Source organism: Alligator mississippiensis, chromosome 1, assembly GCF_030867095.1.
Source record: "Alligator mississippiensis isolate rAllMis1 chromosome 1, rAllMis1, whole genome shotgun sequence".
In the NCBI taxonomy this organism is placed as follows: Eukaryota; Metazoa; Chordata; order Crocodylia; family Alligatoridae; genus Alligator; species Alligator mississippiensis.
This window is the reverse complement of record NC_081824.1, coordinates 116686215-116702345: the sequence shown is the minus strand read 5'-3', so window position 1 is coordinate 116702345 and position 16131 is coordinate 116686215. Positions and strand designations below refer to the sequence as shown.

Sequence of the window (16131 nt, the reverse complement as noted above, 5' to 3'; positions counted from 1 at the left end):
TCATAGGCCATTCAATTTCACACAGTTATGTCTATGCTGAGCCCAAATAATCTTTGTCTAAAGCCTAATATGTGTCTTGGGTAAGGAAAATCTTCCAGACAAATCTCTAGTTGAAGACATCAGGAGATATCACTTCCCTGGTTAGTTTGTTTCAAAATTTAATCACCCTCACTAGTAGAAATGTAAAAGTATATATAAAAGATCAAACTAGATGATCTAATGACCCTTCTGACTTTAAAGTCTATGCATCCATGACTAGAGAAACGCATCTAAATAGATCTGTATTCACCTTATTACTATATTTCTACGTCAATGTGACCATGACATTTCATGACATTGCTTTCTTTAAAATCAAAAGTCCCCCTGCCATGCTTTCATGTTTTTTCTGTCTACATTTGTCCTGTCTTAAAAACTGATTTTGCATATATCATCTACATGTGCATGGGGGCAGGGGGAAGAGGGGCTCCCCTCCCAAACTACCGTCTGATTTAGTGCACTGGAGAGTGAAACGAAAGGATTATTTTTTAAATTGACTCAGGTCTCTTTCCTTTTTATGCCAAGATGACCCAAATGCAAAAACAGAAGCTGTCAGTGTCACCTTCCCCAGGGAAACATACTGCCTCTTAGAGCTTCAGTGCCCTGAGTCTTCCTCCCATCCCTCACATGCTTATTTGTGCTCTGCTGCTCCTTCCTGTACATCTCTCTCTCTCTCTCTCTCTCTCTGCGCTGTTGCTGAACTGCAGCTCCCACAGGAACTTGCACAATCAGAAACAGCTCTCATCTCAAACAGCGGTGAATCACATCACCTGAAGAAGAGAAGCCAAACAACTACCCTAGCCTCATTGCTTATAAAGCATGAGGTACCAGTAGTTCTCACACAGTGGTAAGACAGGGTTTTCTGTGAGATCCACTTCCCTGGAGATTTGCTGCCTGTGATTTGTGAGCTGTCACTTGATTTTTTAGGCGTGTATATATTTAAGGAATGTTTTTACAAAGCTTTTAGCCTATCGCATCCAAGAGCTGAGGGCTGCTGTGCCTGCTGCAGCTGCAGTCGCTGGTGCAACAGAATGGATGTGTGAAAAATAGTCATCTGAGCAGTGCCTGTGATCCTCCAGCGCTACTCTGTCTTCATTAACTGGAAGGCTACCGAGGAAAACAGATGCACTAACTAAGCAAGTGCCACACTGGATCTATCACTGTGTACTCTTCATTGTGGAAAAATGGTCAACAAAGACATGAATGGATTTCCAGTCAAGAAGTGTTCAGCTTTTCAATTTTTTAAAAAGAGGGTAAGGATTTTCTTTCTTCTTCTATGTTGTTTGTTTTTTTTTTTTTTTTGCCACAGTAAGGGGGATCCATTAATTGGAGAAGAAAAGTGTTTTAATAACAGTTTCCAACTGCAAGGAGAAGCCTGAATTGGTAGTTTTACTGTACACCAAGAGCAATACAATTGTATGCGAAGGCAGGGTAGGGTGAAACAGAATGACATAAGCCCTGTTTGCTGTGGATTGCATCTCTCAATCAGAGTTGTAACCACAGAGTTTGATGCAATAGCATGAGCTATTTTGAATAGAATAATACACTCTGAATCAGAGCCCAGGCTTGTCGCAGCATCTCTCTCTGCCTCCCTCCTCCACACCCACCTCAGGGTTTGACTTGCTCCACACCTTTCATTCACTTGCCTCAAGTGCTTCATTCATCTGCTTGCAAAAAGATGCTTGCGCACTCAGCAAAATATGTCCTGATCTATAATTTGCCACATAGGCACCAACTGTAATCACAATTCTGGCAAGAGGGAAGAATGAGACAATGCATGCTGGCTGCATCTTGTCTTTTATCCTCTTCAGTTTTGATTGGAACGTCAGAACAATTGCAGCTCAGTCCTTAGATGATAAGCTGCTGGGTGCTGTATTTGCCTGATAATGTCCTTAAGGAAATGTATTATTGAAACTCCACACTACTACTTTCACTGTATCTATTATGCTACCCTGGTTTTTTAAGGATACTTTACTGCTTGCTCTCCATTTAACTGTACCTATGGCAACAAAATCATTTCCATATGGCACAGGACAGGTGTTTCTGAATAAACTGGGGCAAAGTGAGAGCCAAAAAGCTTAGCTAGACTGGTAACAGAGACACTCTTATGGAAAGGATTTCCTGAGTATTTAGGATTCCAGACCATCTCTTTAAACAAACTGGAGTAGAACCAAAGTAATTGTTCTATCCATTCATGCTATCTTGTTCATTCTTTCTGTGCATTATGTCAAGAATATGGTCACTGCATTTAGTCCTCCAATCTAAGCCAATGAAATCCTCTCCAGCCACTGAATTATCAACCAAGAATAACAAATTCAATGCACCAAATGACAACTGTAAAAAGTATTTATTATCATCACTGTTTATGTTGTGATGATGTCTAGAAGCCTTGCACTTGATAGTAGCCATGAGATATGACCACAGTCATTAAAAAGGCAATACCAAAAAGCTTAAAGTAAATTACTCGTGATACATTTTCCATCAGTAAAGTTGTCTGAGGTTCCTAAATTGCCAAAGGTTTAAAGATTAAAACAAACAATATTGCTGAGAAGGAAACAAAATCACTTGTAGTTCATATACAAAGTTAACCATTGGCTGGTCATCTTTTATTTTGCTATTCAATACTAGGACAGAGTATGCATCTATTGTCCTGTGAGGAGGGAAATTGTTTTTGCAGAATGAATTTATGATGTCAGTTAATTTATTTTTTTAGATTATTTTACGGCAACTGTATATGGAGAAAATGTTTTGGTAAGAGACTCAAAATTGGATCAGAAGAAGAATGTTTATTGTCAATAACTAAGAATTTTGCTATAGCAGATTTTGGATTTTTTACTAACGCCATGAAGATAAATGTGGTCTTTATAAAATCGGTAAAACCAATTTATAAAATCACAAGGGTAGAAAATTCCCTCCAACCCCATTTTCATCAATATGCAAATGTTTTCATTGATGTATCCATTAACCACATAATTCTCCATTCACAAAAAGGACAAATGTCATCTATCTAGCACCTGAATCAATGTTTGAACTGTATATGGTACAAAGGAAGAAAGCTATCCATTCCTAATGTTCATGTCTTACCTGAAGTGATGCAGATTTACAATGAGGAATCTGGTGTTATGATGAACTGGCTATAGATATTGTATTTGATCAGCTGGAGACTGGGAGATTGTTAGGAGCAGAGTCAATTTTGTGCTATGTCAGTATTCTGCATACATCCTCTAAATGTCCACTGAAGAAGCCAAATGGAAAAATACATATATAAGTCATTCAGGAAAGCCTGGGATTTAAGCTCTTTGATTCAAACATACTAAAGTTATACTGTTACTTTTATTATCTTCATATAAGTAGCACCTACAAATCCCAACCAAATTTGGAAGCCTGCACTGTACATTACGCACAAACAATCCCTGCTCTGAAAAGCTTACAATCTAAATGGACAAGATAGGTGTTAGCCCCATTTTACATCTGGCCAAATAAATGCAAAGAGATGGATTAACACTGACTTCAGTGGCCACTAGATCTGATCCAAATCAACCATTAGGCACCGCTGCTTTGACATACAAACTACTAAAATGTAGCCTACTTGTATCAGGAAAGAGATCCAAATTGCCAGAGTTAGTTCCTATGACTCCACAGTAGTGAATGGAGATACATGCTTACCTCCTAAGGGTAATTCAGATAAGCATCTACTTGCTGGAAAACTAGGCTGCATCAAACCAGTTGGAAATGCTGGGTAGGGGAAGTGTCTGAACCTTCATTCCCCTGTGAAATTTAGATGTCTATTTCAGGGTTGGAAGAGAAGCTCCTAGAACCTGTCAAGATCCAGATCACCTGGAGAAGAGGTGCCCACCTTAACTAACAGTTCACCGATAGCTGCACTGAGTTCAATATAACAGTTATGAATGATTTCAGTGGCAGCAGTAGAGGTGCCTATCTTTTGCCCAAGCATATAGCAGTAAGAACAACTGCCCAGCAAATCAGAAGTCTGAGCTCTAGGCTCTCCTTATCGTGAGATTATGCCCCTTGAAGTTACAGAGAGCAATTAATTTATACTACAGCATAGTAATTAGGAGAAAAGAGCCAGCTATATATTCATTATTTCATTTTCAATACAGCTGAATAAATTACATGGTCCAGGGTAGCAGAGTAGTTAAAGCACCTTGCTGTTCATTTCAAAGTGCAGACAGATGTGCAGCTCCCCGGTCTAACTCACAGCACTTCACAGAAATCACCATGAGTTAGACCAATTCTACCAGCCCAACAAATGTTCACTGCTGGATCAAGAAGGTGGAGGATTGAGCTCCACTTAGGAGCTGATCTAGTGAGAGAGGTTGCATGTCTGCAGCCTCTTCCCCTAGCCCTGTCCCTGCTCTCCCAGCTCCGGTGCTGTCTCGGGATGGGAAAGGGAGAAGGCAGAGGAAGGACGTCTGTTCTGGAATTTACTCAGCCTGCTCTGGAGGAGGGGGATAGGTGGGTAGGGCAGGTCCACCCACCCTTCCTCCTCCAGCATAGGCTGGGCAATCCTGAGATGGAACTCCCTCCTCTCTCTTCCCCTCTCTCATCCTGACGACAGCACTGGGGAAAGGGCTAGGCTGCTTGAGGCCAGGCCTACTCCTGGTGTGCACTAACAGAATTACTTCTGTTAGTGCTCTGCTTTGCAGCGCCTTCGTCTGAACCCTCATGTAATGAGGGTTCATTTGCTATGTAATCGAGCACTTTAAGTGTTCTGCAACCATGCACTTTTGTCAGTAGCTGACTGCACAACAAAATGTAATTTCTGTCAACATCTCCAGAGACATAAATTAAATCCTTATTCCAGCCTTATGCTACAAGCGTCCTGTCTGTCAGTTATAAATGGGCTCCATATCATTTGAGTTGGGGTCAAAGGTTGTCAGTTGTGCTACTAATCCCTTCATTCCCAGTGAGCAATTGACAACTGCAATGGGCGTGTCTTAAAGACACTAGCCCATTGGATCAGGTAGACCTTTGACTTTTTTTTATAAAGCTTTAATAAAATCAAACTCTCCCATGGTGTCTGCTACATATCCAGAATCAGTTCTGGACACCATTCCTTCCTTAGTTCTGGACACCATTCCTTCCTTCCCTCCTCTCCCAACACACATGCACAGACAAAGTCTGGCCATGCTTGCTGGAGCTTGACTGCAACATAGGCATATTCAAACTATTTTTGCTTTAAAAATTCTCTTCCATTTCAATTAACTGTTTTGCCTTGTTATTTTGCCACCTATCCTTTTAAATGTTGTAGTCTTTCAGTATTCTTTGATGACAAAACATTGACCCCGTTGGGACTCTGGATAACCATATCACATGATTTCAGGCATTGCCTAATCATCTCTAAAGTCAGGAGGGCAGGTGGCTTTTGAAATGAAAATGCAACAAAGTGAAAATGAATGACAGAAATAGAATGTTATGCAATATGTAGAATTTACCGGCAATTTGCCTCTGCTATGGCTGTGATTGCAGCAAACAGTTTGGGACACCACCAATTTGAAATCCAATCAACCTGAAAAAATGACTTAAAAGGAGTTGCAGCGACTATGCCTGTCTCCTTCATCTGCAGTAATCTTAGCTGTTAGTTATAACAGGATTAGTTCTAAAATTTTCAAGCACAAATATGATTTTTAAGTTAACAGTGCCCCTGATGTTTCAAAAAAGGATGAGACATTAGGCTGAAAAAGGAGAAAATTTGAAGCTACGCTAGGTGAAATACACATATAAATGTTATTGTATATACTGCAAGAAGCAAGGATATTTTGGAAGTGTATATCTTTATTGGACCAACTGCATGGTTGGGAAAGATTTTAGACTTCCCATTTTTCATGGCATAAAAAGACTACCATCTGGAGAGTTTGGGAGATCAAGATGAAATTATCCTCTGATACTGTACATTTTACTCTGAAATCCTCTGCATAAGCTGTTGCTGTTGGAGATGAGATGCCCAGCTAGATGACCACTGGCTTGCTTTAAGACAACTCCTATACGGCTAAAGAATCTCCATTCTTCTCAGTACAGGTGGTGACAGCTTGACTTTTCTAAACACAAATACTTTTCAGAATTCATCCTCTTCTGGCTTGAAGGGTCGATTATTTTTATCCTTCTGATCCTTGTAGGGTAACCGATAGAATTTAATCTGATTGTTTGAAATGAGGCTTGCATATGGTAAAACTGCAAAAAAATTAATGAAATTTACTTGGCAGGTCTCCCAAGGGAGAGAAGTTATCTTTCTTTTTATTTACTTCTGCCTAAATTGCTGCCAGATGATTTCAGTATGGGCTGAGTTGTGGCATTTGCATAGCATTGTTCTCTTTTCTCTGGTCTTCCCTCCCCACCACAATAAAGCACTTTGGATAAAAATTTGTGATGTGTGACCTGAGTTATCTTGAAATAACTGAACATGACATATAACAAACAAAAAAATGAAATGTTTTGAGTTGTGCACATGCTAAACTCTCTGTGCCTTTATTCACTGGCTGATGATAATGTAACCTCAGCTAACCTGTATTCTATTTATTCATTTATGTTTAACCAAAAGCAAATACACACTTTTTCAGGGTATGAAGGACATAAAATAATGATCAAGGGAGCACAAAAGTATCTTTCCTAAATAACTAACTAACTAGGGAATGACTTTAATAAAAAATTATGGCATGGATTCAGGATTTTTAGGTCTGAAAATGAATAAGGATGAGAATATATATATTCATCCTTCACTGAGAAAATTAATATCAAATAAGAATTTAGGTCAAGCCAAAGAGAGCTCTTTGAAAGAGAAATCCCCATTTCATGTTTACAGATACTTAAAAGAATCAGTTTATGCAAAATATGCACTTTTACTTCCAAGGCAGATATTCTACTACAGTACTTACCAAAGGCTTTCTCCACATGCAAACCAGAAAGGCTAAATAACAAAAGCATCCTATTTGAAGACATCTAAGATTGAAATGTAGCTCATGGGAGTGGGCTGCTAAAGAGACTTAAGAATAACTTATATACCTCTTTCCAGCATTTGGGCTTAAAGTAACTTGGCAGTGCTAGAGGTCCCTGAAATAAATATTCAAAATGGACCTTAAGTAAGTGCATTTTGTGGTAGATTTTGTCTAAGAGAAGTCACTTCTTGCATTCACACTTTCATGGGGCTAGGAATCCAACTCAGGATTAGAAATTTTATAGGATGGTGGTACTCTTACTATGGGAAAAAAAAAGGTCTGATCATGATTTTGCCATAAAAGATGCCAGTCTCATATGAGATGGATGCTTGTTCTGTTAACTGACTGGGTCAATGTCATAAAGTAAGCATATTTTAAAGGTGATTTTCAGATATTTTGATCCCATCTGATTGCAGGTACAATTTTACTGGAGCGCAAATGACTGTCCTATATCATTTTTTTCTGCCTTAACACCTGAGAGGTGCTGAGCAGCTAATGTGTTAACTGGCATCAGCCAGAGCTGTAAGGGCTCGACATCACCCAGAATTGAGTCCAAATGGTGTATAGTTACCAGAATGTAATCAGAGCCACTGCAGGTGCTGTGTGCACTGTGCAGCGAAAGCTCCTAAGGCAGTTAGGACAGAAGTAAGACATGCCTTGTACATGCTATGAATCTTTCAATATTAATTGCTAATTTTTCCTCCCTTTTCCCTGCTCCAGTCCTCCCCCACCCCCTTTTTATGAAACACAATGTGCCAAATCTAGAAATCAATGCAAGATCTGTCTGTGAGTAATAAATATCAATTGATCACAAAGGATTCTGACTTCTCACTCCTCCTATCCCATATCTATTCTGTGTACCCATATCTATTCTGGCACATAAGATATTGTTAGTGTCTCTTTAAATTGGCATATGAGACAACACTAAGTAAGGGGCCATAGGAAGGTCTGTAAGCATTCTGTTTATATTTAAAGAATGGGGGACTTTTAATAAAAAAGGAAGGGAAAGTAATTTAAGAAACTTGAGACACAACAGTACAAAAAAGAAAAAAAAAAAGATTAGAAGAAAAACTGAAAGAGAAATTCCAGAATAGAAGAGAAGAGATGGAAGAAGAGGAGAGGGAAATCTTAATTTCTTCCTCTTCCATTCCCATTTTCCCTTCCTCTCCTCATTCTTCATTTTAAAAGCATGTCATCCTGAGCCATGGAAACCATGTCTTGCCATTGCTTTCTTTCATTCTTCTTGAAACCAAGAGGGTTGCTTGCCTTCACTATTCCTACTGGAAAAATATGCCAGCCCCTGACTGCTCTGGTGGTTAGATATTTTTCATATTTCCAACCTAAATTCATTCAGACCCATTTGTTCTTGTTCCTTTAGCTTAAATAGCTCTTCTTCTTCCCTTGTGTTTACTCCCCTGATTTATTTATAGAGAGCAATCATATCCCTTCCCAGCCTTAATTTTGCTGAGTTAAAAAGTTAAACTCTTTTCATCTTCCCTCACAAGATCGGCTCCACAATCTCCTAATCATGCAAGTAGCCCTTCTCTACATCCATTCCAGATGAATATATCTCTCTTGAACATGGATGACCAGATATGTACATAATATTCAAAATGAGGATTTATCCATGCCTTGTATGAGGACATTGCTGTTTTCTTATCTCTATAGGAAATACCTCTCCCGATACATCATAGGATTGCATTTGCATTTTTCATACATTTATCACATTGATGGCTCACAGTCATCTTGTGATTGAACAAAACACATAGGTCTTCCTCTTTTGCTGTCATTTCTGAATGAGTTCCTATCTTATCTTGCTGCTAGTATCTAAGTGCATGACCTCAAACTATTAACTAGTAAACTTAAAATTAAATGTCTATTATTCCAGTCTTCGAATCAACCACCTTTTTCTGTATGATATGTCAGGCCTTCATTGTATTGAAAGTGTGGTGGGAGAAACCTCCCTAAGGTCCATTGTCTAGCTGTAATTTGATTGACAGACAACGCGGGTAAAGAAAGACAGCTGTTTATTTGCTCGAGCAAAGACCATAAAGCTAGCAAAAGGCAAAATGGCCCCCCCTCAAGGGTGAGGCGATCTTTTATACTTCTTACAACAAAGCAAGACTATATGGTTAACAAAAAGCAATACTTGGGGCGGTGCTCTACAAATCTTTGTAACAGCATGTTTCTATTAAGCTGAACTAGCACTTTTTAAAAGCTAAAAGTTAAGTAAAAGTAACATTATGTTAGCAAAACCTTACACAGTAGAAGAGACTTCTCAAGGACACAACCAGTAAGCTCAAACAATGGTTTCTCTGTCTTATCTTACTTCTAGCTGTAGCTGATTTTTTTTAGCACACAGACACAGATTCACTTTTTAACTCAGAAAATGCTTGTTGCAGTTAAAATGATTACTTGACACAAGCAAAGGCCTAGCTATCATTCTGCCTTGTGGTCAGCTACATTACTAGGCCACAGGTCATGCCTTGTATTCAGCTGTAAAGCTAATACTTCTTAAAAATCCAAATTATTGTAAACCTAACAGTATGCTTTCAGAAAACTATTCTATTTCAGGGCAATGACAAACCTGTGGACTACAAAAGTGTCTTCCAACTTTGGGCCAACAACAAATTTCACAAACATATTCTTCTTTTTGTACCAATTTACTTAATGAAAATGTTGAATAAGATTGGTCTCAAGACCAATTGCTGAGGGACTCTACAAGCAACTTCCCTCCTTTCTGTACAACCTGTTGTCATCTCCCCGTTAGCCAGCTTCTATCGCATCTTACATTTCTTGTACAGATCATCTTCTCCATTTTAGCTACAGATTTTCACATGTGCCATGGTATCAGAATGAAAAAAAGCAAAAGAAGGAAGATGATGAGGAAAGTCTTTGTTTCTTCTTCAAATACAGATCAGATTTATCATGTTTCTCTTGTCTAGAAAATAATTTATCTTGTCAAAGAAAAAAATCAGGCAAGTCTGGCATGCTGGTATCACACTGCCCCATTGCCTGTTTTGCTTTTTGCTTCATCTCAGAAGTGTTAATTTTAATTTCTATAAACTTATTCCCATAAGCCTTTCCCACATCTCCTCTCCTCATGTTCTTGCATTACTGTCCTGGTAGAAAAATGAAGCAAAGTATTAATTTATATTTTGGTCCACACCTAGGTTTCCTTTTATCTCAGTGCCATTCTCCCTACATAGCAGACCATTTCGTTTTCATTTATTGACCTGTATCTCTTTTTAGACCTCTCCATAGTTATTCTACCATTCTCAGGCCTCATGTTACAGGCATACCAATGGAATAACAATTATTTTTTTTCTTATTTCTTCAAGAACTTGCCTTGGTTCATTCCACAGATCGGATTAGATATTTCTTAAACCTTAATAGCACTGTGGTTCCTTTTCTTTCATGTCCTAGGTCTTATGTAAGATCAGTATCTGAGGAGGCAAATGTCATGAGATCTCTTATTCTTCTGCCAAGTGCTTTATAAGACTATTTAAAAAGAGTGTGGAATGCAATTTTTGGAGCAGCTCTATCCTGACTGTGATGATGTCACTACTACTGCCATAACTTACCTTAGCCTCTCTATCATTTCTATCGGCCACACATCTGAACATGGCTACAAGCCACTGTAAAGCAGGAAACTATGAGTAAGTTCCATATGGGGAGAACAAAGGGATAAAGCTTTGCACTCTAGCTGCTTATGTAGGAAGAAATGGTGCCGGTCATTACATTAGTTCAGCTGGAGAACAGGCAGCCACATATAATCCCTTGAAAAATGGTTCCCCTGCCATGCTGTGAAAGTGATAAATGGGATCTGCAGGGATTGGTGAGAGCTAAGAATTTGGAGTGCCTTGCTATGCTTGCCTCCTCCTGTCAGTTAAAGGAACGGGACTATGTTTGGTTTTGATGGAGGCTAGAAGCCTGGGGTAGGTCAAAGGTGGAATCTCTGGGGAGAGGAGTCAGAGAATTGATATGCAGGGAAAAATGTTCATCTTCCTGGTCAGTGTGATCAGACACACTGCAATGGCAGGCTGGAAGACCTTGCTAACTCAAATGAAAGGCAAGCAAACATGACTGCAGACAGCGTCTGCAAATGGAAAAACTGGCAGTTAGGAAAGCTGCAACAAATCTCTCACAAAACGGCTATCAGTTAAATGGGGTCAAACAAGATTGAAAAATCAAAAGATCTAATACACTTGTTATATATGTATATATGCATTTATTAAATTAATATGTAATACATAACTACTGAACAAACGGTATTTAAAGGCTGTGATTTTAAACATTGTTTTTTTAAGACAGGGCTTGCAGAATTAAATATTGAATATAAGGAGAAGGAGACAGATAGCAGCAGCAGCAGCAGCAGCAACAATAACTTCTAGATATATGGCAGTATAACTGCATTAAAAAAATCTGAACACATTCCAAAAGCTGACCTTAGGCTCTCTGTCTCAGGTGTGCTTAATGGCATCTGCCCAGGCTTTCTCTTAGGTGGCTATGCATCTGCATCTCTGGAAAATAAGGAGGCAAGCGGGCAGGACATACTTCAGAGCAGTGCTCCTGGTAACAACATAAAAGGAACATACACCAGCCCTTACTTTTTGGTTTTACAGGGCCTCGCATGAGAGGCACACGAGCCTTGGTCAGGCCTTTTGTAATAAAAATAATACAACCTATTTACTTTGCTTGTCATCTGGTGAATAGAGAGAGGGTTTGGGAGGTGTGTTCTTTTATTTTACTTTCTGCTCTGGATTAATCAGATATTTATTATTGTTCAGTTATTACTCTATGTTCATCTGTGCTAAGGCACCCAGAGATTTTCAAACAATGGCAGAGAGAAATAACATAATGTTATTAAGCTAAGTTCTTGATATGAGGAGCAGCAGGAAGGTTCTTACCTGAACCATCAAGAAACATTCATGAAGGGTGAGATATTTCAAAAGGACTTGGCACATTGAATGTCTGTTCTAAAAATCTGTTTAGTGTTTTGGTCAGTTATAGAATCAAAGAAAGAAAAGATGACTCTTACTGTATTTCTTTAATGTGGGGTTTGTCCAGTGAAACACTATTAAACTTTAACAAGATATCAAGTAACTAAGGTGGAATAGATTGAGACAGGGATTTAATTAATGATGATTAATTTATGTTTTCATGGTGATAAAGGTAAATGTCTTCGTGTTTAAAAAAAAAAAAAGCATAATGAAATCCCACGATGATTGGCTGACAGTCAGTGAACCACCCAGTTCTTCAAGTCCATCCTTCCTGTACAATTAACAATCAACAAAGAGGCAGTTAAAGAGGAAGAATTAATTGTTCACCCCTTAGTATAGATATGATAAGGCTTTTGTCTCCAAAGCTTGGGTCTTTGGATTGAACCTGTGTGTAGTGGGATAGTCACAAAGGGAGGGATTCCATATATTACACCAAAACCATTACAAGGTTCCTCAAGAAGGAAGCATTTTGACTAGCATTTAAAATGGAATACAGTGAGCTGTGGAAAGAAAAGGAGGCCAAAAAGAAGATAAAAGGAAAGTAAGGCTGGGGGAGGACAGGCTGTGATATAATAAAACCTATAACAACGTTAACGGTGATGCTATGTGCTGAAGCTATGTAATGGTAAAATGCCAGCTAGTAGAAGTTCCAGCCTGCAGATAATAATTATGAACTGTGATTCATTTGTTTGAACTTCTATAAAATTCCCTTCTATTGTTCTCTGTAAGCATCCTTGAAATTACAGAGTCTAGAGAAAATAATAATAATAGTAACAATAATAGTTATTATTATCATTATTATTCTCATTGTAGCTGTTATTCACATACATTATGTTCAAAATGTCATCTCTGCCCCATACATAAAGGCAAGATCTCCATGAACTGCACGGGTGAATTCACTTGCAAAGGGCTCATTGCAAAGCCATTTGACTTCTAAGGCACTTTAGCCACTCACTTTGGGTTTGGATCATCAAGGATTATCACCTACTTGCAATGATCAAAATGTACATTTAACACATTTTTGCAAGTGTGTTTTGATCTCATACTTCTTTTTGTGATATTGCCCTGAATAGTTTAACTGTATATTTAATTCATGATCTGAGGTACTTACATGGAGTCCTGGAAATGAATAGACAGACTGGACTTTAAGCGCATGTCTTTTTCAAGAAACCTGTATGAGTAACATATTTGGTGGCTGAATTTGCTTTAATGAATAAACTCAAAAACTGTACAGAAAGACCTCTTCTTAAGGCTCGTCTACCCCATGATGGTGGTGGGTCATAGTAATCTTGCCCTACCCACAACTTGCCCATGCATGCTCAAAGGTCAGCTCCAAATGCAGATGTATGCCAGAGAGGCTGATCTGGGATTAACCTTCTGCTCCTATTCTTAATCCCAGTTTCTGGAGTGTCTGAGGATAGCTATTGGGAGCAAGCAAAGAGCAGCCTCACTGGATGCCTTCTGAGTTTGAAACATCAGCAAATGCAGGTGGGCAGAGCGTGGGAAAGGCATATTCAGGCTCCTCCGTGCTGGACCTCACTCCTACTGGGACATTGACAAGCCTGACAATGTCAATTAAAGGAGAGCAGGCAAATGGAAAGGGAATGAATGATGGCATTATCAATCTAGCCTGTGAGGCACCCAAGACATCTTTTCAGGAAATTTCACCAATATTCTTCTCCAATTTACAAAACCAAAGCTGCCTGAAAGCCAGTAGCCTCTACATGCTAACAAGCTGAGCTTCCATAAGGCACATGGCCTCCTTACAGCCAGCTGTATTTCATACTGGACTGTGAAGAAATGTTCCAGTCTCTTTTCCTCCATTGTGTTCATGTCCCCCTGTCTCATGCCAACTTGCTGAATTAATTTTCTCTGATGCTGATTTTCATCTGAACCAAAGCCTTTTAAATGAATCCAGGCTTGATTTGAAAAAGGGAAAGGACAGGAAAGGAGACAAGCAAGCTCCTTTACTTTCAGCCTGCCAGACTGAGGCTGTTTCTGATTTAATTTTCAGGCCTGCTTAAAATTAACTTTCTCTTGAGTTAAGCAGCATTTTAGCTTTATTTTCTTCAGATTTATTCTTTAATCATAGAAAGTCACATCAGTAGGTTCACTAGATTATTTGTAAATTTGTCCCCAAAGGGATGTGAAGCAAGTGAATTGGTTTCTCTAAGGATTGAGGCCACGGTAACTGCACTCCCTTGCTGCTCATTATCAGGCAGGCACTTGGACTTTATTGCTGAAGGATATTTGTTTTCATTGCAGTTTGAAAGAACCGAGCAATGCTAATGCTTCCATTCCCTCCTTTAAAGTAGGGCTTTCAGCAAAGCCACTGCTTATATTTCTGTTCTTGCTTCTCTGCCTGATTCATCATCTCTAGTTCTGCTATTTTGTGACAGCAAAATTATTAGATTCCTTTAGCAAAAGAGGCTAGGCAAAAAAGTACTGCCAATCTGAACACAGCTGCATTACCCCCATTATGGCCACTGCTGGCACTAGTTCCTTGTCCATAACTCATTGATCTGGCCAAAATAGTACTTTAGTGGGAACTGTAAAATAAGTTATGCACATGGAGTGAGAAACATAACAATTTTGCTGCCCCACAGCAGAAGCAGTTCCACTTTTCAAGCATGAAACTGAAATTGTGGAGGATACTCAAGAATGAGTCATGGAACCCAGCTGGTCTGGGAACTCCTGCATACTGTTACAGATAAGGAACAGAGCTGGCGGAGTCATCACTGACCGAAACATTGACACCCACCCATCCCCTGATGGGATGGAATTGTAGGAGTAAGAGATTCAGTGTTATTCTGCTGGTGGGCCATGGAGGGGGGCATCAAGATTGCTTCTGTCCACCACAGCAAACTTCACAGCCTGGCCAGCTGAACTGTAGAGCAGGTCCTGGATCTGGGTCTAAATAGTTAAATTGTTCTCTCTCAAGACTCCTTACACTTCCACTTCTATCCCAAACACTAGCTTTATTTTTTACAATGGAGCAAGTTCAGGATAGTATTCATATCTGAACTCTAGCTCTATATGAATACAGCACTTGTTCAAAGTGCAATCTACGTGTAGATAATTTATAGTGTTCACACTGCCTTGTTTCTAAGATGGCAGGTAAAATGGTGACACATAAACATTAATGAAAAGCCTTTATAATGGCAGTTTAAAAAATAATACCTCATGGAATATGCCACTTAAATGAACCCCCAAGGGCAGGGTCTCTATTAATCCCAAACCCCTCTGTGACGTGGGAAGCCAAAAGTCAGGAGGGAGACTGGAATCTCAATTCATTATGCTGGACCTGTCATTTATCTTTTAGCCCATATATTTCAGTCTGACAGCAGTTCTCTGATGCATAATATCAGAGATTATTATACACTTGGAGGAGATGAGTGATTGTAACTTTTGATTTATGCTATCTAGTGCTTCTACTTCATGTTTAATACTGGTTCCTTTTTGAGCCCAAAACCCATATAAGAGACATCCTCCTCAAGTTCTCTCAAATGGGAAATAGTTCTCACTGCACATACAAATTCATTTTTATTCCACATAGCTTCAGTTTCTATTCTATTCTAGTCTATTCTATTCTATTTTTTACCTCAACTTACAAATATATTTTGTAGGAGCAAAAGTACCTGCTCAACTCTTGTCTTATACCAGGGTTGTCCAACTAGCAGGCTGCATCCAGCCCCTGAGGGTTTAAAATGCAGACCCTGAATTCCCAGCTCTCACCACTTTTTTTTTCATCACTTCCCAGCTGCTTCCACTGCCTCTCCAGGCAGCCCTATCAGGCACATCAGGGCAGGACAGTCCACAGCTGCAGGAAGCCATGGCTGGTGAGCTTGAAGGAATCTAGGGACTCCCCATAGTGTGGCAGTGCTGGTGCAGTGTGGTGTTGGTGTGGTGCAGTAGAGGGGTCCATGCAGTGCGACACAGTACATCACAGGCTGGGCATGCATGGCAGGGGCACTGGCATGATACAGTGGGATTTGCACATGGCATGGCATGATGCAGAAGTAGGGGGGATGCTATGGCATGGTGCAGTGCAGTGTAGCGGCTGGGGAGGCACAAAGAGAGTGGCTTGTGGCCCGTGCCATTTGTAGTCAGGGGTCTGTGGCCCCCAGCCACTTGGAATT

The 16131-nt window shown here is 39.6% G+C and overlaps 1 protein-coding gene and 1 long non-coding RNA gene across 2 annotated transcripts in view; one reads left to right on the top strand and one right to left on the bottom strand.

Moving 5' to 3' along the window:
• Positions 1 to 1205: 1205 nt before the first annotated feature.
• Positions 1206 to 16131, top strand: part of SGK1 (serum/glucocorticoid regulated kinase 1) — a 118537-nt gene continuing 103611 nt past the window's right edge. Inside the window, exon 1 of the mRNA XM_019479614.1 lies at positions 1206 to 1289. Coding sequence (XP_019335159.1) covers positions 1221 to 1289 — 69 coding nt within the window. The 5' untranslated portion in view covers positions 1206 to 1220. The remainder of the gene's footprint in view (positions 1290 to 16131) is intronic.
• LOC109281168 (uncharacterized) overlaps positions 11207 to 16131 on the bottom strand; it is a 34566-nt gene continuing 29641 nt past the window's right edge. Inside the window, exon 6 of the long non-coding RNA XR_002087734.2 lies at positions 11207 to 12263. This is a non-coding gene — a long non-coding RNA (uncharacterized LOC109281168). The remainder of the gene's footprint in view (positions 12264 to 16131) is intronic.